This window comes from Chionomys nivalis, chromosome 3 (genome assembly GCF_950005125.1).
Source record: "Chionomys nivalis chromosome 3, mChiNiv1.1, whole genome shotgun sequence".
In the NCBI taxonomy this organism is placed as follows: domain Eukaryota; kingdom Metazoa; phylum Chordata; class Mammalia; order Rodentia; family Cricetidae; genus Chionomys; species Chionomys nivalis.
In genome coordinates, this window is record NC_080088.1 from 58,357,747 (window position 1) to 58,382,581 (window position 24,835).

A 24,835-nucleotide genomic window follows, 5' to 3' on the forward strand; every position below is an offset into this window, starting at 1 on the left:
GTTAGTTTTAGCATGAATATTAAAAACCCAGAGACAGATATTGGGGTTCAACCTGAAGATCAGAAAAGGGAAGCAGCCAACCACTGGCTCTTAGACCAAAAATGGGCGATCCTGCCTCCATGAATCCTCAAATTGAGACTTGTGTATGAGGTTGTCTCCTCCCATCTTATGTTCCTCTCTACTGCTGGGATTAAAGGCATGCACCACCACTGCCAAGCCTTTATGATTAACTGGTATGGCTGCTAGGATTAAAGGTATGTGCTACCATTGCCTGACCTATATGGCTGGCTAGTGTGGGTACTCTGCACTGATCTTCAGGCAAGCTTTGTTTATTAAAACAATGTACCACTATATTTCCTTTTTTGTCTAAAATAATATAAAAGGATATAACTAATAAAAGAAAAACTATATACAATAAGTACAATAGCTATACAATATATACAGGCAATAAATACATCAACAATGTCTAGTCCATTTGCATTTGACAAATTTAGAGAAAATATTCCATATCTATCCTATCTTGGTGAGTTCAAAGTCTTGTACCTAATTTACTTTCTATCATAACTTGCTTTCTGTGTCTGGTAAACGAGGAAAACTATAACTATCTAACCTTAAACTCCCTCAGAGACCCAAAAAGGAAATTGTAGTGAGTGTTGCGGGCCGGCCTGCTTTTCGTCCCACCTAGCTCCCACATAGCTAGCTTAGCCCCCGAAATAACAACACACAAATTGTATTCTTTTAAACACTGCCTGGCCCATTAGCTCTAGCCTCTTACTGGCTAACTCTCACATCTTGATTAACCCATTTCTATTAATGTGTGTAGCACCACGAGGTGGTGGCTTACTGGGAAGATTCTATCCTATGTCCATCTTGGGTCAGAGCTTCATCACAACTGCCTCACTTCCCTTTTTCCCAGCATTCTGCTCTGTCTACTCCACCCACCTAAGGGCTGGCCTGTCAAAGGCCAAGGCAGTTTCTCTATTAATTAACCAATGAAAGCAACACATAGAAAGCAACACCTACATCAGGAAATATTAACTGAGTAAGCAGAACATGTGAGCAAGCAGCTTCCAAAAAATGTAAGAAATGACAGAAACAGCCGGCTGCCTGGACAGTCACTCCAAGTTGTTCTGCAACATTGGGGTATCTATCTTCATCCTCCAGTCCATAGAATATCCAACAGATTTTTCTTTAAAGCAGGATATTCTGAAGGACTGTTTTTCCTTGTCTTGACAATGTTTGTCAGTCACTTTCTTTTGTGGCCTGCTTATCTAATTAGGACAGCATACTGTCAGCAGTCGAGGCAGGGGCATTTCCTTGCCCAGTGGGTTACTTATACCACAAAGAAAGTAAAGTCCATGTGGAGTTTCTTCTGTGCCCATTATCTTCTCTGAAGCTGATTATTGCTACCAGAAAAAGACATATCTTATTGTCATTAAAAAAGAATCTATGTTATTAAATTAAATTAAATGTCATATTCTATAGACCTCTGAGTTATTTGAAGATGACCTGTCTATCCAAAATATATTTTTGTTTAATCTTGAAAACATACCTAATGAGACTATAAGTTCGATTATAATAGATGATTAACTATTAACCTGCATTTCTTTGTTATGCTAAACAGTTGGCAATAATAATTTTCAAGGGCTAGAAATTTGCATTATATTGTTAAATGAGTTGTATAGGTACAATATCTTGAACAAGAGTAGAAATGTATGTACAGTATATCCTAATGAAATAAATCTCAAATTTGTATCAATATATAAACTTTATATACAATATACAAAAATCTAATCTAATATAAAACATTTCAAACTAATAGTTGCTTTTTAAAAGTATATTCAGTAATATACCTTTTGATATTATATTTGTATCCTCCTTTTTTCCAAATAGATATATACCTTTTTATATTATATTTGTATCTTCCCTTTTTTTCAAAATAGATTAAGTTTATCTACCCTTTTTATCCTATCGTATCTATATCCTCTTTTGTTCTTTTCAGAACAAGAACCTTGAATCTAATTTTCTTTGTTTAGCTTTTTTCCTCTCTATTACTAATATCAACGTGTAACCAATCCCCATAAACAATGACAGATACCCTTAGCCCAAAGAAAGGTCAAAACCGCAACCCTACCTCTTGGAAATGTTAGCTTTCTGTTCTTAAGTTTACTTCCTGGGGGGTAATGACATCTTTAGGGGAATCCTGAAAAGAAAAATTTAGGTCATTTGTTAAGTTCTGGGAGAGATAGCTGTATCATTTGTTGTACAGTCTCTTTGTAATGGGAAAGGGCAGGGCTTGTCTGAAGTCCTCACTAGAGTGGTCTGTAAGACTGGGTTCATTTCAGCTAGGCACCTCAAAATTGTTCTGAGAAGTTTGTAGTTCAAAGCCCATCTTTAGGTGGTATTTTTCAGATTAGTGGTGATATCATAGTCCTGGAGAATCATCATTATGGGGCTGCATCCTCCTTTTGGAGACTTCAAAGGTTGCTGTTAGGCATGCTCATGGTTCACTGCAGAAACTGATAAAGACTCAAACCCAAAATCATGGACAGGAAGGTAGATGAAACCTTTTTTTTTAAAAAAAAATTAGTTAGTACTCTATATGACCATTAATGTCATGACAAATATTTAGAATATATGTGTGTATGTATTATAAAATTTATATCTTAAAAAAACTGTTAAAGAGTCAGTATAAAACCAAAGGATTATAAGATTAGTGTCAATAAAATAGTCCTTAAATATTTGCACTTTTTATGTCTTATATCAGGTGGCTCTTCTAACAAGAGACAGATTTCGGATTTTACTTTAATAAGCATGCTTGGGTTTAGAGAAGGAGAGAGCCACATTCCAACTCCAAAGTTAGCTTTGATTTTTAATTATACTGGAACTACAAAAAGACTATTTGGATTATATGTCTGTAGAGAACAGTAGAATAATTGGGAAGATATATGAAATTTTCTCCTATTGAAAATGTGATATACCAATAGGCCAATTTGCTCTTTTTCTCAAGATTTTTTTTTTGGATGATTTGCCCTTTTTCCCAAATGTCTCATTTGTACAGTGGTCTTCAGTTTCCTTAGCTGGATACCTTTATTCTCCTGTAAAGACAGAAACAAAACTCTTCCACTGCCCTAATTTTGGGGAAATTCTCTTTTGGCAAGTTATATCTGATCAAATGAAAATCATTTGTTAGTTTTATAGGTTAGTTTAGATTAAACAGACATATTGCTTAATGAATTATCATCTCTTTTAATTAAGAGGTGTCTCTTGTTCAAAGTGAATCTTTATCAATTTTGACGGTGTCCATAGCTTTTCTTCTCCTGTGGAAACAAAAGCAAAACCCCTTCCCCAACATAACACATGTCCTGTTTTACATTCTGAGATCAGTAAATCTTTAAAGTATAGCAGCTAATTTACTTCTGTAGTTATTTTCTACTGTCCAATATAATATCTCTCCACAGCTGTTGTTCCTTTCTCATTTGCATTTAGAAAATTCAAAATTAATAAAATATTATACATCTGTTTCTGGGGGCATTTATCATTTCTTTCTGTTTATTTAACATATCCTTTAGAGTTTGATGTGATCTTTCTATAACTGCCTACCCTGTAGGATTGTGTGATGTACCTATAATATGATTTATATTATAATAAGCAAAAAAACCATTTCATCCTCTTAGAGACATATGTTGGAACATTATCTGTCTTTATTTGTACAGGTATACCCATGGCAGCCATAACTTCTAGCAAATGTGTGATTACTGAATCAATCTTTTCCAAATTCAAAGCAGTTGCCCATTAAAAACCTGAATAGGTATCAATGATGTGGTGTACATATTTTAGTTTTCCAAATTCTATAAAATGGAACACATTCATCTGCCACATTTCATCCCTTTGAGTACCCTTTGGGTTACTTTCTGCAAGTAGTGACATTTGATTGTATAAAGAACACGCAGGACATTTCCTTATAATTTCCTTGGCTTGTTGCCATGTGATGGAAAAGTCTTCTTTTACACCATTGATATTGATATGATTTTTTTAAATGAAATTCTGAGGCCCTCAGCACATTTCTGATTAATAATTGATTGATTTCTGCATTATCTTGTGCTAGAGGACCTGGCAGACCCATATGGGATCTGATATGTGTTATGTATATGGGATGATTCCTATTCCTGATCTTATCTTCTAACTGAATAAATAATAAAGTCAATTCTGCATCATCTGGTATAAATCATTAGTTTCAATATATTAAACAGCTCTTTCTGCAAATCACAGATCGGTAACTAGATTGATAGGGTTTTTTTAAATCCCTTAGTACCATGAGATTAGTTTATAAGTCTGACTTTTGGACAGAATTATAAGAGCTTTGTTCCACTTTACTTAAATTTTCTAATTTGTAACTTGCCTTTATTGATTTATTTGCATTAGTGTAGAATGTAAGGGCTCCAGTTATTGGTGTGTCCCATGCAATGCAAGGAAGTATCCAGTTAGTTCTCTTTATAAGTTTATAATTCTCTTGCTTTTGGGATAGTTGTTAGTCTCTCCCAAAAATTTACTACAAGCTCTTTGCCAGGGATTATTTTCTTCCAATGATTTGTCAATTTCATCATTAAAAGGTACTATAAATTCTGCTGAATCTTTTCCTGCTAATTGATGAAGTAAGTCTCAATTCTCTGAGAATTAACTGAGACCTTTTCTACATAAATTTTTAATTTTATACTCAGTTTATGTGGTAAAAGCTTCATTCTAAGATAATATCTTCTCTCTACATTAAAATTATTGTTGGGGAATGTTAGGTGGGTAATGTGACCAAAATGCAGTTAAGACTCAGATCTACATGATCCACATGTGCCTTCTGTAATTTTTCTTCAGTCAAAGCCAATTCTCTGTTTCATCTGATAATTCCATGGGTCTGTTTAAGCCCTTATCACAAGCTAAGGTTTTGTTTAACTTATTCAGGTTATCAGGTTTTATCCCAATATTGTGCCATAGAAGGGAAATGTCTCCTAGAAATCTTTGGAAGTCATTAAGAGTATGCCATCAATCTTTCCTAATGTGCACCTTTGGGGTCTAATTTTTTATAAACCTATTTTATAACCTAAATAATTAATATAATCTCTTTGTATTTTTTCAGGAGCAATTTGTAATCCCCAACAAGGCAAAATTTTCTTTACTTCTTCAAACATTGTTTCTAAAGTATATACATTTGAATCAGATAATAAATATTATCCATGTAATGGTAAACTATATTCAGGGAAATTACTTACATATCATTTCCAATGACTGACTTACAGAATATTGGGAAAGGGTAGGGCTACTTAATATTTCCTGTGGGTGAATCTTCCATTGATAACTCTTAGCAGGCATTGTGAATACAAATTTTTTTCTGTTTTTTTCTTGTAAATGTATAGTGAGGAAACAATCTTTTAAATCAATAACTATAAGAGGCCATCCTTTCAGTAATAGAGAAGGCAAAGGAATGCCAGAATGCAGAAAGCCTATTGGCTGAATCACCTTATTAACAGATCTTAGATCGGTTACCATTCTCCATTTTCCAGATTTTTTTTAAATAACAAATTCAGGAAAATTCCAAGGGCTGGTTGATTCTTCAATATGCTGATCATGTAGCTGCTCCTGTACCAGCTGTTCTAAAGCTTGCAGCTTCTCTGTTGTTAAAGGCCATTGTGCAAACCATATAGGTTTGTCTGTCGACCATTTTAAAGGTAAAGCTGTTGGTACCTTTGGAAGACCAGCACTGTTCTTGTACAATCTGAATTGTCAGTTGCTATTCCCTTTAATACCTTCTATTATTTTTCCCAGAAACATATGTTAATTTTTGTTTTTTCTAAGATTGGGGAATGTTAATCTGAGTATGCCATTGCTGTAACAAATCATGTCCCCACAAATTTGTTGCTATGTTAGCCACACATGATTTTAATATTCCTCTCTGTCCTTCTGGTCCCATTCAACCCATCTTGTGCTCTACTTTACTTGAAATAAAGTTCTGATCCCTAGAACTGAACATTTACATCCTGAAGAGGCCAATTGGGATGCCAAGATTCTGATGATATTATTGTTGCATTCACACCTGTGTCTACCAGACCTTCAGTGATGTCATTTATTTGTATTTTTAATTTTAGTCTTTGTTCATTTATAGAAGTTTGCCAAAATACCTGCTTTATGGTTTCTCCTAAATTTTTTGCTCTTTAACTCTTTTATTATCCAGAGCAGTATAGTTTCTCACAATAGGCATTAGTTTCTTTAATTGCTCTACAAAGGAGTTTCCTCTACAATGGCAGGAAATGACTGGACCAGATTTGGCATAATAGCCTGCAAGAGGCCCCTCACAGAGTTTCCACCAACAGCAAAGGATTACCTTGAATATCTCTTATTGATCTATGTTCATTAGTCCAATGCCTGCTCTTACCACACCTTCTGCATAATCCAGAATGGAGGGACATTCTGAATAGATTAGGCTTAGAAAGAACATTGTTTCTAAGAATGCCCTGTTTACAATCCCTCTTAAGGCGACTTTTCTTGCCATAATTATTTTTTCCTCAAACCTCTGGAAATCACCTCTCCTATTCAAGTATCATCATGGTCATGAAATTCAATATTAATTTTATCTCGGATTCATTCCTTAAAGGTGTTGACTGTGCTTTTAACAATCTGATTATGCTTTTGCATTGAGAATTAGCATTTTCAAAAGCCAGAGATTCATTGTTGTTTGTCTAGCTTCTGAATTTGGTATTATTCTATTTACTACTGATGTCAATCTTTGTAAGACATCTATGAAGGTTTCTTTTGGGTCCTGTATGACTTTGGATTCAATCTTCTTTCCTACTCCTTCAATTCTGTCCCAAGCACTCAAAACTGCTGCACAGCATAAAGCCAGGATTTAACCACAATATAGAGATTGCCTTTCTAGAGAAGCATAATTTTCTTCTCCAAGAATTTGATCTTGGGAGATTTCCATACCTCTTACTTTACTCCATTTTCAATAGACTTAGCTTATTCTCTGAACCAGCTACTCATTGTAATTGTGGACCAGGCTAAACAGCTTTAACCAACTCTTTCCAGTCATTAGGGATAATTCTATTATAAACTGACCACAAGTTTAACATTTGCTTCATAAAAGATGAATACATGCCATATGAGATTATTGCTTCTTGAATCTCCTTAAATCTAACATTAGCACAGGAGTCCATTCAGCTCTTCCCATATCATTTGGCAATTCCTGTATGGTGTATATATTAAGGTTGGTTGTTTAAAAACTTTACTCTGTTCTCTCTATTCTTGTAATGCTACACTGAAATTGGTTCTTCATTAAATTCCTTTGTCTGTGATGTATTTAAGTTTTTCTAAGACCTGTATCTTAGCACTCAGATTAATCAACTTTTTTAGTGATAGAAGAAAAATGGTAAAGCTGATAATATTTACAATTACATAAATCCCATCTTAATCCCATAGCCTCTCATACAGTCATTTCATTTTCATACTGTGCAGTGTATTATCATACAGAGAAATCCCTCCAATGTAATGATGTTTCCCTTTTTTTTTAATGTGGGAAAAATTCCTAACTAATTTCTCTCTTTAAGAATTTCCAGTTAGCCAGGCAGTGGTGTCACACGCCTTTAATCCTAGCACTAGGGAGGCAGAGGCAGGCAGATATCTGTGAGTTTGAGGCCAGATTGGTCTACAAGAACTCCAGGACATACTCCAAAGCTACAGAGAAACCCTGCCTCGAAAAAATAAAAAAATAATAATAATAAAATTCCCAATTGTCTTACTAAATCCTCCCATGATATTGATGAAGATGTGAGGCTTATTGCTACTGCGTAGAACAGGCCTGACTGGATTTTAAGGCAGCTACCTAGTTTGGCAGCAGCCCGAAAAGGGGGTTCAGGGAGAACCTGCCAGGAGAGAAAAAAGAAGTCCTAGCTGGTAGGGCAGTGACACCAGCTGTGTGTTGCTCTGGTTTTTGCCAGTGACTGTAAAGCCACAGGCAAATGGCTTTTTCATGAATTTGTACTCCAAACATTGGGTGATAAATGGAGCACAAATAATAAAAACCAAAGACAGATATTGGAGTTCAGCCTGAAGATCAGAAAAGCAAAGCAGCCAGCCACTGACTCTTACCTCCACCATAGACTTAAAATAGGTAATCTTGCCTCCATGAATCCTCAGATCGAGACTGAGACTGAGACCTGTCTCCTCCCATCTTATATTCCTCTCTAGTGCTAGGATAAAGGCATACACCACCACTGCCTGGCTATCTAATGTGGCTACTGGGATTAAAGGTGTGTACTACCACTGCCTGGCCTGTATGACTGACTAGAGTGGATGCTTTGCACTGATCTTTAGGCAAGCTTTATTTGATGTGGGACTCCCCTCTCACTGTATGCTGTGAATGTTTTATTACCATTTGTTACTAAAGAAGCTAATTCGGCCAATGATAGGGCAGAATATAGCCAGGCTGGAAGAGATACAGAGAGATAGTACGCAGAGTCCTTGAGACGCCATGTAGCTGCCGATGTATACAGATGCCAGACCCTTACCAGCATGGATCTACATAAGACTAAAAAAAAAAAAAAAAAAAAAACTTTTAAAAGGGGGGTGGGGACTTCTAGACACACAAAACGGAAGTCAATTGGATCTTCTTGGTAACCACATTTATTTTTTCAAATAGGCTCTATTTGCTGGCAGTGAACAGAGGTACAGCTCCTTTTAAGAGAAGGCTTCCTGACTCAGCATTAGCAGCAAAAACTGTGGGGCTCCTTTAAGAGTCGAATTTTTGGTTTGTGCTGACAACACGAACTCTGGCTATTTTGGGAGGCCCTGTACTTAAATGGGGTTTCTGAGCAGAGTGCTACAGATTGATTAATAACAACATAGGCCCACTATGTCCATGGAACTAGGGTGGTGAGCATGGCTTGCAGAGGCAGTGAATTGGATGGAACAAACAGGCAGGCCCGCAGAGTTGATCCTAGCCACGCCCACTTAGCATTAAGAAAAAAGCACTCCTTTCAGAAAATGATTACAGATAACCAAAATCAGATATAAAAGACCGCTAAATGAGACACAGTGTGTTTTTAAAAATTAAGTAGGTTTGGGAGAGAGAAGAAAAAGTATAGACAGTTATAAAAAGAAGTAAATAGTTTAAAAAAATTAAACAAAGTCTTAAAGAGACAGTAAAAGTAATATAAAAGAGTACAGACAGACATAGATTAAAGGAGTAAAATTAATTTTTAAAAAGTCACATAAAGATGGAATATCCACAAAGTCTGGATTAGGTATATTATCGTGTTTTCTTTGAATTTTTTGACTTCAGAGAGACATTTGATTCTGGGGGCTGTTAGGATAAACCAACATAAAGGTATCTTGACTTCAAAATTTTCCTTTGGAAAAGAGGTTCTGTTTTTGTTTCCACAGAAGAACCTATGAATTCCTTTCAGGCTAATGTGGTTTGCTGGAACAAGACCCCCAGATAGGTCTCAGTGAACCCCCAAAAATACTTGGGCCAACAAACAGCAGAAAGCAGTTTGAGGAAACAGCATCCAAATCCCAAAACGATTGTTTATAAATGTTTATTTTCATTTTAAAAGGGTTGGTTATAAATGATTAATGATCAGTTTCTAAAAATGAAATAAGGAGGATATGATATAGAGATGAATAATTTGCATTGGCATGGATATTGCATTGGTCTTTTGATACAAATTTAAGGTTGATTTTGTTATACTCTGTGTGTATATATTTATTTCTGCTCTCATTTAAGGTATTATGTTTATACAGCTCTTTAAAAAATACAATATCTACGCTTAAAATTACAGATTAATAGTCATTTATAATAGTCAAACTTGTAGTCATATTTAGCTAGGTTTTCTAGATATACAGAGATATATTTCAGTTAAATAATCTTCAGCACTTCAAAGACCTACAGAATATGGCATTTAAAATGTAAGAATTTAGACTTTTCTTGACAGTGAGACATGTCTGCTTCTGACAGCACCAATTACTTCAGAGAAGTTGATGGGCATTAAAGAAACTCATTTTGAAGTTTGCCTTCTATGTGACAAGGCTAGGCATTTGGAGCAAGAAACTGTTCTTACCTGGACTGCTTGATGGTATGTCGTATGAACTGGACATGTAGGACCCACAGAGAAGTAACTACTGAAATTCCTGAAAGATGGAATTCAGGGTTCCTGCTTCACACCATTACAAGGCAGGACAGATCTTCAAATTTCCTGCTTCATGGAAAAGTGTGCTGGATACTATGGGCTTGTAGGCAAAAGATGGATGCATTACAGAAGAACTTTGAATGACTGTCCAGGCAGCACGATGTCTGTCAATTCTAGAGTTTGGGAAGTTGCTTACAATGTGCTTCCTGTTTACTTAGGTAATACTATATCCTTCTGGGGTCTTTGATAGAATTGAAGACTAAATAGTTACAGTTTTCCTTAGTTAGGATAAAAGATAAATTATGTGAAACTTTAGACTCACAAAATATATTGTAACTGTAATTCTTGCTTGACACCTGTTTTGTTATATATAATTTTGCTCTGTTGAAGACAAAACCTTCCTTTTTATTTAGACAGAAAAGGGGAGATGATGAGGGGTTCCCCTCTGTATGTTGTGAATATGTTTTATTAATATTGATTAATAAAGAAGCTACTTTGGCCTATGTCAAGGCAAAATATAGAAGGGCTATAGAGAGATAGTAGGTGGAGTCAAGGAGATGCCGTGTAGCTACCAAAGGAGACAAATTTTGGACTTTACCAGTAAGCCACAGCCTCATGGTGATACACAGATTAATAGAAATGGATTAAGTTAAGATGTAAGAGTTAGGTAATAAGAAGCCTGAACTAATAGCCAAGCAGTGTTGTAATTAATATAGTTTCTTGTGATTATTTGGGTCTGGGTGGCTGAGAATGAAAGAGCAGTCTCCATTTACATTTATTTATTAAAACACAAATAATATACCACTATAGTTAGTAGTTCTACAGTATCCTCTTAAGAACTATTGTTAAACCTCCTTTTATCAAATGGTTAATTCTTCCATATAATCTCTGCATATCCTTGTGCATACTCTTAACCACTTCTAGTTACTTACACTCTCTAATACAATGTAAAGACTGTGTAGATTGTTCTTTGACTATACTTTTTAGGAAATAATGACAAGAAAAGTTTGTATATATTTAAATTCAGCATAGATGCAATATTTCTAATACTTTGATTCAGGCGAATATGAGTGTAGATCTCACAGATCTGGAAAAATGAGTGTAATTCTGATAAATACACCAGTTTTTTTTTTTTTTAAAGATATATAATGTATACAGTGTTCTGCCTGCATGCCAGAAGAGGGCACCAGATCTCGTTATAGATGGTTGTGAACCACCATGTGGTTGCTGGGAATTGAAGTCAGGACCTCTGGAAGAGCAGCCAGTACTCTTAAACCCTGAGCCATCTCTCCAGTCCCCTGGTTTGTTATATTTTAAATGTTTCTTTGGACAGATTTTAGTGCACTTTGATAAGATTTGTAACTGAAAGGTAGGTTCCCAACTGGAACAGGACTACATAAATATTTGAGAAAGTTGTGGTATCAGAAATTTTATCAGCTGTTAGACTAGGATTGCTTCATTCTTATTCAGATTGTCACTAATTTCCCCTTAAATCATCTGAATAAGGCCGGGAGGTGGTGGCGCACGCCTTTAATCCCAGCACTTGGGAGGCAGAGGCAGGCGGATCTCTGTGAGTTCGAGACCAGCCTGGTCTACAAGAGCTAGTTCCAGGACAGGCTCCAAAACCACAGAGAAACCCTGTCTCGAAAAACCAAAAAAAAAAAAAAAAAAAAAAAGTCATCTGAGTAATCTAAAGGATAGGTTCTTTTAGCAGATTTCTGTGAAATCAGGACCAGTTATAACACTGTGGTATAGATGCATTTAGAGTAGGGATGGATAAGAAGTAAAATAGTATTTCAAATGGGATTCAAAACAAAAGGAATTGGCTTTGTTCCTCTTCCATATAATGTACTTATCATTATTGTCTCCTATTATCAATGTCTTTGTAGAAATGATGCTTGGAAACACACCAAAGAGAAACTTGGGGCCTAGAGAGAGAGCGCAGTGGTTTAGAACCCTTGTTTCTCTTGCAGACTCCAGGTTCATTTCCTAGCACCAACTTGGAGACCCACAACCCTCTATAAATCCAGTTTCAGGGTGATCTTAACACCCTCTTCTAACCTCTGAGGGCACAGCATATACACATGGTGCACATGCTTACATACAGACTCAACACTCCTATATATAACTCCAAGAGAAAATAAGTTAATTTTTTAAAAAAGAAACTTGCCCACCTACATTGTTAAATAAAATCAGGGTTTGAGAAGTTGTTATTTAAATTCTGACTGGTTGGTGTGGTGGCTACATTTTTGTTTCTGTTATGGGTTGGTTTGTTTGCTTATTTGTCTTTTAGGTTTTTTTGAGACAAGGTATCACCATGGCCCTGAACTCATGATTGACATGCCTCTGCTTCTGCATGGAGATTACAGACATGACTATACCCAGCTAAAGCTACTAATTTATAGGCAGTCTAATACTTGCAGTAGATTCTATAGATAAAACAAGAGACTGCTATGAATTCTAGAAGCTCTGCTCTGTGGTTAGGTAAAGCATATTTTGATCTATCTGTCCTCATGACAAGTTTTCTGCCATGTGTTTTCAGGACTCTCAGATGTCAGAAGTGGCCAGCAGAGAGCTCCACGCACAAGCACAAGAACGACTTCAACACTATTTTATGGGAAGGGCCATAGAAGAAAGAGCCCAGCAGCACAGAGAAGCTCTGATGGCTCAGATCAGCACCAATATTGAACAGTTGATGAGTATGCTCTGCTTCCTTCCTTCTGTTTTATAGAAGGAATAACCCATGCAAGAGATGTGACATCCAAAATCTGTACAAGGACAATGCCACACACAAATAGTCTTTATCCCAGCACTCAGAAAATCTTACATCATCCCAGTTTTCAGTGATATGTACTCTGTAGTTTCTGTTTGTGCTTGTTTATCAACTCGGATATTTCAGCTCCATCAAAATTACTAATTTCAAAGATGTTGTGTCCTACTAGCCACATTCTGTGCTGTAGTTCCCAAAGCCTTCTTTTAATTTTTCCACATTTTAGAAGAAGACAATGATAGTAGTTACGGTACAGCGCACTTATAGAACATTTATAACTTTTAATAACATGCCTTTCTAAAGTTTCCATCTTTAGCTAACAAAATTTATTCTTTTTTTTTTTTTTTTTTTTTTTTTTGGTTTTTCGAGACAGGGTTTCTCTGTGGTTTTGGAGCCTGTCCTGGAACTAGCTCTTGTAGACCAGGCTGGTCTCGAACTCACAGAGATTCACCTGCCTCTGCCTCCCGAGTGCTGGGATTAAAGGCGTGCGCCACCACCGCCCGGCACAAAATTTATTCTTTTATTCTTTTGTTTTAAGCCTGGAAGTTGCCAAGGGTTTGGGGTTGTTGCTGCCACTCACAACTGCAACTTTTGGCTAGACACCTTCCTTCATAGTTAACAGTGACAACACATTCAGAGTTGAAACCCTGTCCTGTTCCTGACTGTAAATAGGCCCCAGCTCTGCTATTTCTAGGTTGTGTTTGCCTGGCACACTTCTACTAACTATTTACTTTCTGTTTGCTGTAGAGGCACCAAGTCTGAAGGAGGCAGAAGGAAAGGAACCTGAGCACTTCCTAAGTAGATCTAGGCCCGTGGCAGCCAAGGCCAAACAGGCCCATCTCACCACCCTGAAGCACATACAAGCACCTTGGTGGAAGAAGCTGGGAGAAGAACCAGGCGATGAGATTGATGTTCCAAAGGATGATCTTAATATAGAATTAGGAACTCTATTTATTGGTGGAACAAAACCCCCCTAGAAGAGGATAACTGTGAAAGCCAGCAATCTTACATTTTAAGAGATTGCTAGTTTTGCCTCTGGCATGCTGGTAGAGCTACCAGTGGCTTTCCAGAGGATGTTCTTCATGTAACACTTGGAAGCAACAAACAGCATTGGCTACCTCTGTCCAAGTTCTTTCCCCTTTGTGTATACCCTGTCTCTGTCTATTCCCAAACAGATTTGTGGGCTTTATTGTGGGACAGAACTCAGTGTGAAATTCTGTTGTTGACATGAAATATGAAATTTCTTTCGTTTCTGTTTTCTAACTAAAGGTTGGCTTTTTTTTTTTTTAAATAAATATTGTGTTTCTGAAAAACCTGTCAGGATTACTTCAATTATTCACGTTTGTTATTTAGAATTTCCATTATTATTATTACTACCGTTATATTTTTTACCTTGACAAAATTTAGAAAATGGTAACTAGTTAAAGGACATTTCATTATCTGAAAAAACAGAGAAGCATCAGAGGAAAACAGTAGGTTATAGTTTATATATTGTAGTAAAAATAATGTATTTTAAAATTATTTTTATGTGCATCAGTGTTTTATCAGCATGTGTGTCTGTGTGAGGGTACTGGATTCCTTGGAACCAGAGTTAGAAAAAGTTGTGAGCTGTCATGTGGATGTTGTGAACTAAAACTGGGTCCTTTGGAAGAGCAGCCAGTCAATCACTGAGTGTCTCTCTAGTCCCCCCCTAAATAAAGCATTTTTTAAAGCTGGATCTCACTATGTAGCTCTAGCTAGCCCTTAATTCACAAGACCAGGCTGGCCTATACTCACAGAGTTCTACCTGCGTCTGCCTTCCCATACTGGGACTAGAGACATGCCACCATGCTTAGCTATATTTCCTTTTAGAAGTTACAATGGAAAATAAGTTCAGTTACTGGGTTTTGTTTGGTTTGGTTTCCTTTTTCTTTCTTTTTCCTTTTTTTTTTTTTTTTTTGTATGAGAGTGGAGGTCAGTGTGTGAAACATCCAGAAAATAGTGTCAGATTCCACCAGAGTTCAAGTTACAGGGGGCTGTGAGACACCAGACAGTGATATTCAGAATCTGACTTGGATCCTCTGCAAGAGCAAGTGCTCTTAACAACTCAACTGTCTCCAACCTCTTACGCTGTTTTTCAATAAAATAACCTTTAGTTGGCCACTTTTTCTAATCTATAAGATCATATGACTCATTGATATAGATTATACTTGTGGTATATGTGGCATACATATATGTGATATATTTACATGCAAATTATATATTTGACAAATATTTGAATAAGTTTTAAGTTGAAGATACATCTAGAAATACATCTGGATGACAATGCCATAGGAAAGTTTTGGGATGTCTGTATTTGGCAAAAAGAAGATGAAGGGGGGCTTTGAGAAAATAACTGTCAAGGGGAAACGGAATAGAGTAAGAGTAAATCAGAAGAGGCTGTCTTTTAAAAACTTTATTCTTTTCATTCCTACATTATGCAATGCATTTTGATCATGAACACCCTCACCTTTTTATCCCCCTCCCAGACCCTCTAAAAACTCTCCAGTGACCCCCAGCTGTCTTTAAAAAAACAACAAAACCACTGAGTTTAATTAGGGTTGCCTTATGTGCATGGGTGAGAGACTGTGTTTACTGAATCGTGTAATACTAATGGTGACATCCCTGAAAAATATTGACTCCCTTCCCCAACAGGCATTAACTGCAAGCAGCTATTTAGCTAGGAATGAGGCCTCATGTGCTCCTCCATCCATCCTGGACTGTTGACAAGCTTGAGTGATGTTATGCAAGTTACCGTAGCTGCCAGTTAATTCATATATGCAGTAGCCATGTCATGTCCAGAAAGCAGCTTTTAAAGGCACTTCTTCACATCTAATTTTTAAATTCTTCCTGTCTCCTCTTCTGTGCTGTTCTCTAAGCCATGGTGGTTGGGAGTGAGACTGATGTCCTTTTCAAGGCTGAGCACTTGATGGTTCGTTATTCTCATTTCTTTGACTAGTTACAAATTTCTGCATTCACCTTTGCTCATGGCAAAAAGAAACATCACTAATCAGTGGGTATACACATATTTACAAGTCAATGTGGAAACATGTCCATTTAGCAAAACAATAGATGTTCCTTCCTAGTGTCTATATCTTCCCAGCTAAGGACTTTTGGACAAGACTTACAATACCAGACATGAATTCCCTTTTGTAGAGCCTGCCTGATATCCAACCAGATAAGGTTCACCCCCATTGTTGCACCACTGAGCACCTTATGTGGCAGGCCAGTATTGTTGCATGCAACATCCATTGTAGGCTAAGACCAATGATAACTTTTCTCCCCCAGAAACTTTAGGCATACTTTAGCCACTTTCCAGGTCAGTTCCAGATTGATTTCTCTGTCCTGTAATGAAAGTGTATATGTTCTACAATACAGTTTCAACGTCTAGTTCTGGTGGACAACCAAGCACAACTGCAGTAGCTTGGATTTTCTGGGTTTCTGAGCCCTTCTTGGCTAATAACTCATATGGAGCTAGCAATCCCAGACCTAGCACTGGGATTTGTTGAAGAACCCATGAGGATGTGAAGAGCATAGTCCACCCATACAAAGCATCTCTGTTCAAACTCCATTTTAGAAAACCACTATATTTTAAAATTAGCTTACAAAGTAGTAGTTTCCATTAGGCTTTCCATAAATCTGTTTTGGTTAGCTGTCTCCTAACCCCTTCCTAACATCTCCATTCCCATACCCTTTTCCACATAGTTTTTCTGCCTTCATTATTTCTCCTCCACACACATCTCCACCCCTGCACTTTAATCCCCTCCCTCCTCAGCCTTCTTTCTCCAATATTACATGTGTGCTGCAGTAGAGGATATTTTTTTTTTTGCCCTCAACTTTTTCTCATTATATATTGAATTAGGGGAAATGGTCATTCTTTTTTAAAATAATGATTATCATTGTGTATGATGTGTGTATATGACTTCCACCACACATGTGGAGGTCAGAGGACAACTTTTGTTTCTTTCCTTTTGCCTTTATATAGATTCCAGGGATCAAACTTGGATCATCACATTTGTATGGCAAGAGCTTTTCCAATGAAACCATCTCATGGACCCAAAATGATCACTCTCTGAGAGACACCTGTGTGATAAAAACTTATTCAGTTTCAGAATAATATTCAAATGTCTTTGCATAAAACGAAACACCAGATTATTTAGGCAACATGTTCCTTGCCTATTGATTCATATCACCTTTGTCAAATATCTCAGTCAATCCACACATGGTGCTGAAACCTACCCCCACTAGTCTTCACTCCCATTTGGTGGCAATTCCTAATTTGCTTTCGGGAGAGACAATGGAGACACAGACTGACTAAGTGCATACTGGCCTGGAATTCCATTTGTAAATCAAACTGGTTTCAGAATCAGAGATCTGCCTGCCTGTCTCCCAAGTGTTGGGATTAAAGGCTTGTTGGGATTAAAGTCAAGTGTCACCATTTGCCATCCCAGCCAATCTCTCAGAGTCAGTGTGCTGCAGTTGGGTTGCGTTTTAAACCATTTCCATCCTTCAGTGATGTTTGAAGGAGCTTTTAAGGAGCTCAGCTCAGCCCCAACCTCTCCGCATTTCCTCATTCCATTCCCTTTGTATTCACTGCAGTTCTCTGGGAATGACCAGTCTGGACCCACCCAAGAGTAGGTGGGGCCATGCCTGCTAGATAACTTCTGCAAGGAGAGATCTTAAAACTGAAAGATCTTAGGCGAAATGTAGGTATGTGAACAAAGAGATAAAATTCAACTCTTATCTTGGCTCTGACCCTCCCCAAAACACCTTGTACAAACCAGTGTTTTGAAGTTTATTATATTGCATTTAAATTAAAGATAGTCACACATAATATTGCTTCAAGGAACATTTAGTACCCCCTGTATACTATTCTGGGACCTGGAGATTCAACTGAGATCAAAAGAGACAAAATCCTCAGGATTTCTTATAATAAACTGTGATAAAGCAATTAGTTATGTTTGGTGGCAAATATATATAGTAAATATACAACTTTAAATAAGCAGCTAAGAGATGTCTTACCGAGCTACTATTTGAGCCTTGAGATTGTGTGATCATTAGGATGAGATTGCAAATACAGTGGGCTAGCTGAGTGCTTGGTGTATAATGAAATTCCATAAATTCATAGTAACATTCTTACGAAGAATGTCTGAAATCATTAGGAGTTGGCTAGGTTTCTGCATCCTCCGCCGCCGGCCGGCCTTTTAGGGGGAAGGAGCACTTGATGAGTGCCACCTGTCTCTTGTGCGCTCCTCACTGATTCTTCCCAGAGCCTGAGCCCTTAAATCTCTAAGCGCCACTTACTTTTCAACTCTTCACTGTCTTATTCTCACATCCTGAGCAATACCAGCAAAGGATGCCTTGTGACGTCAGGTTGTAGTCCGACTGTTGCTAAATTGCTGTTGTCTTTCACTAGCCGTGTCTCTGGTTATTTTTTCATCACAAAGTTAAAAAACCATACTAAACCAAGTTTCAGGCTCTACTCCGGGTTGGTTCTCACACAAAACACAATACTAGCAGCTGGTGCCCCTAGTCCAAAATCTCCTCAAACGCCTGGGCCATAGTCTTTAGCAGGAACAGTAGTAGTTAAGAAATTAGCGTAAACCGGAACTCCCAAACTACAGAGCAAACACCTGATCTTTGCAGAATACCCACCCTCTCGGCATTGCCCGGCCTTCTTGGATCTTCTTCCGGGTCACACCCCAACACATAATCATCCCTCAGGCCTCTCCTACTGAGAATCCGTTGGTTCCCCCGTTGAGGAAGTGGAAGGTTTTAGGGCATTGATTGGTGTCAGCCGTTGTGACGCGATAGGTTACAAACAAGGCGTGCCTGGTCGCCATAGTAACGGTCCGTGCGCAGTTCCAATAGGCCAACGTCTCAGTCCCGTCTTCCGTCCCACGGAGAGTGGTTGTGTCCCAGGGGCGCGGCGGCGGAGGCGCTGAGTTTGGGATTCCCGAGCTGACGTGGCTTAGGTCGAGCGGGGGGCGGCCGGCGTTGCCGGTGGCGCCCACCTGCAGGTGAGTGTGGTCGGCAGGCTTCTCAGGGAGCTCGGCATCGGCCCCACCGCGGACCGCTGGCCAGGGGACACCGGGCAGCGGCGCTCAGCCGGCCGCCCCGCCCCCTCGGGGCTCCGCCGCCGTCACCGCCCGGCCTAAGAGGCCGCCCGGTCCCTCCGCCGCCATACGTGGCCCGGGACAGACACCCGGGCGGCCGACAGGGTCGTTACTACCCGGGGGAGCCCCGGAGGCGGGCGAGCCGGTCAGTCCTGCGTGCACGGCCCTGTGTCCGTCCGAGCGGCCGGTGGCAGCCAGCCTGGGCACGCAGCCGAGGACGCGGAGGGAGCCTGCCCCAGCCGTGAGCTCGGGCCCTGAACAAACTTTGTGCCCCGCGGGGGCGGCGGGATTCAGACTAGGCAAAGGGTTGTGGCCGCAGTCGGAGGCTCACGCGTGATCCTGCTGGTGCTAACGGGCTGGGAAGATGAGGAGGGAGATTTGACCCAGGAGTCAGAGGTGTTCGCAGGAGAAGGAACCTGGAAGGGAGTTCTGGAGGAAAAACCTGGGGTTGGCTGTGTGGGGTGTGTTTGTCGCTGCGCCTCAGGAATGCGAATGCGAGCCGGAGGGTGAGCCCTAGGCGACTGGAGAAAGTATTTGCCTGGTTTATTTAAAGCGCTGCAGTTGGTCTGTGGAGAGAGGACCGTGTTGAGGCTGGACAGATATTTAAAATCATGGATAATAAACACGTTCACTTTGGGAGATAGTTGGAAGTTCTCCAAGCACACAAAGGACGACTTTCCCGATTTGAGCACGGTGACAGCGGAAGAGTCTCTAACAGGGTAGAGTCCTTCCCAGAGCATGAGTTAATAAGGGTTGGATGGTCAGAATGGCTGTAAAGGGTCAGGTTCCGGAAATGTTCTGTTACAAAAAGTAAGACGGTTTGGAATTGGTAGGGGGGAAAATGGAAAATAGCTGAAAAGTTTCAGGGGCTGAAAGTATACCCAAATGGTAGAACTCTTGCCTCCAGGAGGAGGCCCCGGCTTGAAGCGATGTGTGTTCATAACACTGCTTTTACTTCCTTGATCCTGGAAAGACCGTTTGATGCTTCCTTCTTAGCTCCAGTTACATTTGACTACGCTGTTCCTGAACAATTTTAATTGCATATACTATAGGTAAAACACTTTGAGCCTATTTCTAAGTGTATTTATTTTATGTTTATTGAGTATATCTTACGTTTATTTTAGATAGTGTGAATACCTCTGTAGATATGCCACATATGTTTATAAAAATATAAAATACAAATTAAGAGAATTAAAAAATAAAAAATATGGCCCAACTCAACAGACTTTGAAGATCACATAGAAGATTCTTCCTTGGTTTCTCAAGATGACTGTCGGCATTTCTGAGGATTCCCACGCTTTCGTGGTGTGGACTTTTTATTCTACTGTAATATAGCCAGCCCTTCCTAAAAATAATGATCTTTAGAAGCTTTCCTTTTTAACTTTTTCACTGACTTTTAAAATTCACCTCTCCTTCCCTGCTACCCCCACCCATTTTGAGTAAAGATACTACTCTCGTTTATAAAACATCATTAACTTTTCTTGGTTACCTATCAGGAATAAGTTATCTGTAAGACTTCTGATTATTACATACCATCTGTTATTAACAACCCTGTGGAAGGCAGACTGGGCTGCCTAAAACCCCCTCCCCCTTTAAGAACTGGAAATCAAACCCAGAGTCGAATGCTTGCTAGGCAACCCCTCTGTTGCTAAGGTACACCTCCCCCTCCCCATCATAGTCCTTCTCAGTTTAGTTATTTTAGGTTCTGCTATATGTGCTTTTGATCAAAGGAAGTTCAAAACCAAAGGATGTAATAATGTAAAGCCCAGTTCTACCTTCTTACCTTTGTCACCTTTCCCCCACTCCAGAAATCAGCGAGGTAAATAATTTGCTCCTAAGAGACATTCTGATTGCTAAAGCACATATGTAATAATACTTCCCCTCAAGTGAGTCATAATACATCTTTTTGCCACTTAATATTATACAGCGTCTCTGATCTTAATGTCTGAAACATGAAGGGCTCAAAAATATATGCTAACAGTAGGGAATTCATCGCGGTGAAACTTCACCCCATGCACAAATGTTTAAAAATACTGTGTAAAACTGCCTTCAGTCTCTGTGTGTTAAATATATACGGACTATAAATGACTTTGTGTTTAAACTTAGGTCCTGCTCTTTATATGTGTACAAGTATCCCAGAGTCCAAAATATTTCCAACTGTGAACGAAGAATTTTGATACAGCAATTCAATCTATATAAAAACCATTTTCAGTAACCATGAGCTTTGTACGCACCGCCCTACTCTGTCAAGCAGCTCTATAGCATTCCCTTGGAGAAATACAGGAAGTACAGTTAGCAGTTTTCCCTGGAGGGCACGGAGATTGTTCTAGTCATGAGCAGCCAAACACTCTTTGTGTCTGTGCTCTCATGTCTGTGTGAGCCTGTATGAGGAAAAATAATAAACTATTTAAGGGCTTACATCTAAGAGCCGTCAGTTTGGCTTATGGACTTACTACTCAGCAAAATAAGGTCGCTACATCGCTATTAACATGGTGCTTTCCCCTGCATCCCTGTTTTCATCCTGGATGAAGAATGGAAGGTGAGAACGTTACTCAGAAAACGGGATGCTTTTGTGTGTCTCCACCAACCAAGAAGTTTGGAGAGTTATGTTACCAGACAAGATACTGAAATTCCCTCTGTCTTGTTTACTCATCTTAAAATTAGGGCTATTATTAGTACATCTTTTTATCTTGAAAGTTTAAACTTTTTTTGGATAAAATCAGTTAAACAATGAGGATAAATAAGTCTATGTAAAGGCTGGAGCATTGTTTGATTGGCAGTGCTTGTGTCTGTATGCTGTAGTTACCATTTATTTCTAAGTTAATAGAAATCAGTTTTTGTATTATGGAATGTTATCTTTCTAATAACATTTTCTAATTGTAAAGGAATCACCTAATAAATAATTTTCTTAGCTGTAGTAGTAACAGTCCTATTAACTCTAACCCAGTTGTGGGCCACTTTGAAAATTAAGAAATCAAAACCACTGAGATGCAATCAAATATGCATGATATAAATTTGAGGAGTGACCCAGTGATGTTCTGTGGGCACGTGATTCAAATTCCAAAACAAGTGTTGCAGGAGTGTGTGCACACAGGATACCCTTCTGCTGTATGATTATTAGTGATGCAGGAGTGTGCACACAGGATACAGTTCTGCTGTATGATTATTAGTGATGCAGGAGTGTGCACACAGGATACAGTTCTGCTGTATGATTATTAGTGATGCAGGAGTGTGCACACAGGATACACTGTGCTGTATGATTATTAGTGATGCAGGAGTGTGCACACAGGATACACTGTGCTGTATGATTATTAGTGATGCAGGAGTGTGCACACACAGGATACACTGTGCTGTATGATTATTAGTGATGCAGGAGTGTGCACACAGGATAAAGTTCTGCTGTATGATTATTAGTGATGCAGGAGTGTGCACACGGGATACACTGTGCTGTATGATTATTAGTGATGCAGGAGTGTGCACACACAGGATACACTCTACTGTATGATTATTAGTGATGCAGGAGTGTGCACACACGATACACTTCTGCTCTATGATTATATGAATATGCTTATATTCTTGTGCATGTTGTACTGTGTTCCCTGTGGTTACGGATATATGCCATCTCTTTCCTTATTTTTTATTTCCTAGTAAAGTACTACATACCAAATACTTTGTGGGTTTTTTTTTTTTTTTTGGTCTGTTTATCTGTTTTTGATTTTTCAAGACAGGGTTTTTCTGTGTAACCCTAGCTGTCTTGAAACTAGCTCTTGTAGACCAGGCTGGCCTTGAACTCATAGAGATCAGCCTGTCTCCGACTCCCAAGTGGTGTGATTAAAGGCATGTGCCACCACTACCCGCCTCATATTTTTAAAATAATAATTGTCAATAGACAGTGAAGGCTTTGAGAAAATAAGGTATTTTTATTTTTGTTTCTGCTTTAAGTTTTATTTGTATGACTTTTTGCCCACATGTGTATCTTTGCACTTTGTGTGTGCCTGGTGTCCCTAGAGTCTAAAAGAGGGTGCCAGATCCCCTGGAACTAGAGTTACAGATGGTTGTGGGTGCCAGGAATCAAATCCAGGTCCTCTGGAAGAGCAGCCAGTGATCTTAACCACTGAGCCATCTCTCCAGCCCCGGGCTTTTTATTTGAATCCATAGTGCTGCTTCCTGTAGGTGTCAGGTCTTGTGGCGGGGTGTGTGTGTGGTGAGCTTGGTGAGCTTGTTTTTATTTGCTGTTTTATAGAAGCGTGGCCTTACATGAAGCTCTGTTTTAGTTTTCTGTTGGTGATTCTGGTGCTCTATAAAATGACAGCAGCCCACTTTCCTTTTGTGAATTTATTAGCACAGTGTTTTCCGTCTGCTGATCCTTACGGGTGTATTTGCCATGTGTATTTTATGATGAGCCTCATAGAGAGGGATCACCATCTTGCTCCATTTAACTTTCCTGCCCTTGGAATCCCAGCCTTTGAGCTGCAGCTCTCTGCTGCGAGAAAGATGCCCTCCCAGATGCATGCTTTAGTTGCAGTTAAAGATCCTGCTCCAGAGCCAGAAACTGCATCAGTTGTCTTAAACTGGCCCTTCTTAGTCTTCATCTTAAGGCAGAGGAACTGATGCTGACCAGGTAAAGCGACCTCACAATGTGATGAAGCCACCGCGTGCTGAGCCGGAAAGCTGTTACTCGCTCCAGATCGTCATCCTCTTTCCATCAGCCTCTGGGATTTCTTTTTCAATCAGTCCATCTTATCTTTTAATGATAATGTGCAAAATATTTAAGGTCTAATGCTCCGAGTAGGCACGGGCACACGTGTTGCACCCTAATGTGCTGTGTCTTTACATTTCTCTAAAGAAATTCTGGCCTAAAAACAGTTGAGGATTTCTATGCCTGAGATTCCAGTGCTTTTCTCATTAATCCAAAAAGTAGGACCACCACAGTCCAAGCTACTTAGAGAAAGAAGTAAGAATGGGTGGAGCCAGCAGGGCTGCAGTACAGATGGAGCTGGGGATTGGTTGGGGAACCGGAACTGAAAGTGATGGAGAGCAGCCAACTAGGTAAGTGTTTCTAGGTTGGGGTGTGTGACAAAGCCTGGCTTAAGTTTAGAAACTCTTTTATGAATATGGTAATCACCCTGAGTTGATTACCACCCAGTGCATGCCTGAATCTCAGCATCATATGCCTTATGGACTGTACAAATACGTATCAATAAAAATAAGAACTAAAGTTTCCTTGTGGGTGTCTCTAAACATAACTGTTTAACAGTTTCTGTTAATTTTTCTTTAAATAAACACTTCTCATTGATAAAACACAGATAAAGAAAACCACACTATAAAATATACCGTTACATAAGTTACTGTGACAGATATAACTCGGTTGACCATTCTAGAAGCCTTTCTCTGTGCTTTCCTTTTAGTTTTATTATCCGTTTGGGAATCTTACTTGATCTGTCTTCCATCTGTTCCTTACAACCGTCTATTGAGAAGCATGGGTCCTGCGGCTGTGGAGTTGAACACTCCGCAGAAATGCACATGGGTTATGTGGTTCAGTGTGTTCCTCCGTCCTCTGCGTTTTCTACAGATGTAGCAGATGGTGGCCTGAGTTTCCATCCTTTGGCAAGACTCTAGAAGGTGGTTATCGTCCTTCATCAGGAAGTTCATAAAGTCTGGACTTTGCTTTATTATCAGCTGTTGACTGATCAGTGTCTAGATACCTTGATCAGGGCCTGAAAATGTTAGAACAGTTGTTTTTTTTCTGAATTATT

At 39.0% G+C, this 24,835-nt stretch overlaps 2 protein-coding genes across 7 annotated transcripts in view; both read left to right on the forward strand.

Annotated features, from left to right (window-relative positions):
- Positions 1-14,250, forward strand: part of Iqcb1 (IQ motif containing B1) — a 59,875-nt gene extending 45,625 nt beyond the window's left edge. Inside the window, exons 14-16 of one of the 2 annotated variants that reach the window (XM_057766182.1) lie at positions 11,317-11,476; positions 12,718-12,874; positions 13,693-13,830. In XM_057766182.1, coding sequence (XP_057622165.1) covers positions 11,317-11,476; positions 12,718-12,863 — 306 coding nt within the window. In that variant the 3' untranslated portion in view covers positions 12,864-12,874; positions 13,693-13,830. Of the gene's footprint in view, positions 1-11,316; positions 11,477-12,717; positions 12,875-13,692 lie in introns of both variants that reach the window. The other variant, XM_057766181.1, reaches the window with a different exon arrangement.
- Positions 14,251-18,862: 4,612 nt separating this feature from the next.
- Golgb1 (golgin B1) overlaps positions 18,863-24,835 on the forward strand; it is a 58,520-nt gene continuing 52,547 nt past the window's right edge. For all 5 annotated transcript variants that reach the window (XM_057763645.1, XM_057763646.1, XM_057763647.1 and 2 more), the window contains exon 1: positions 18,863-18,983. The gene's annotated coding sequence lies outside the window, so the exon portion shown is untranslated. The remainder of the gene's footprint in view (positions 18,984-24,835) is intronic.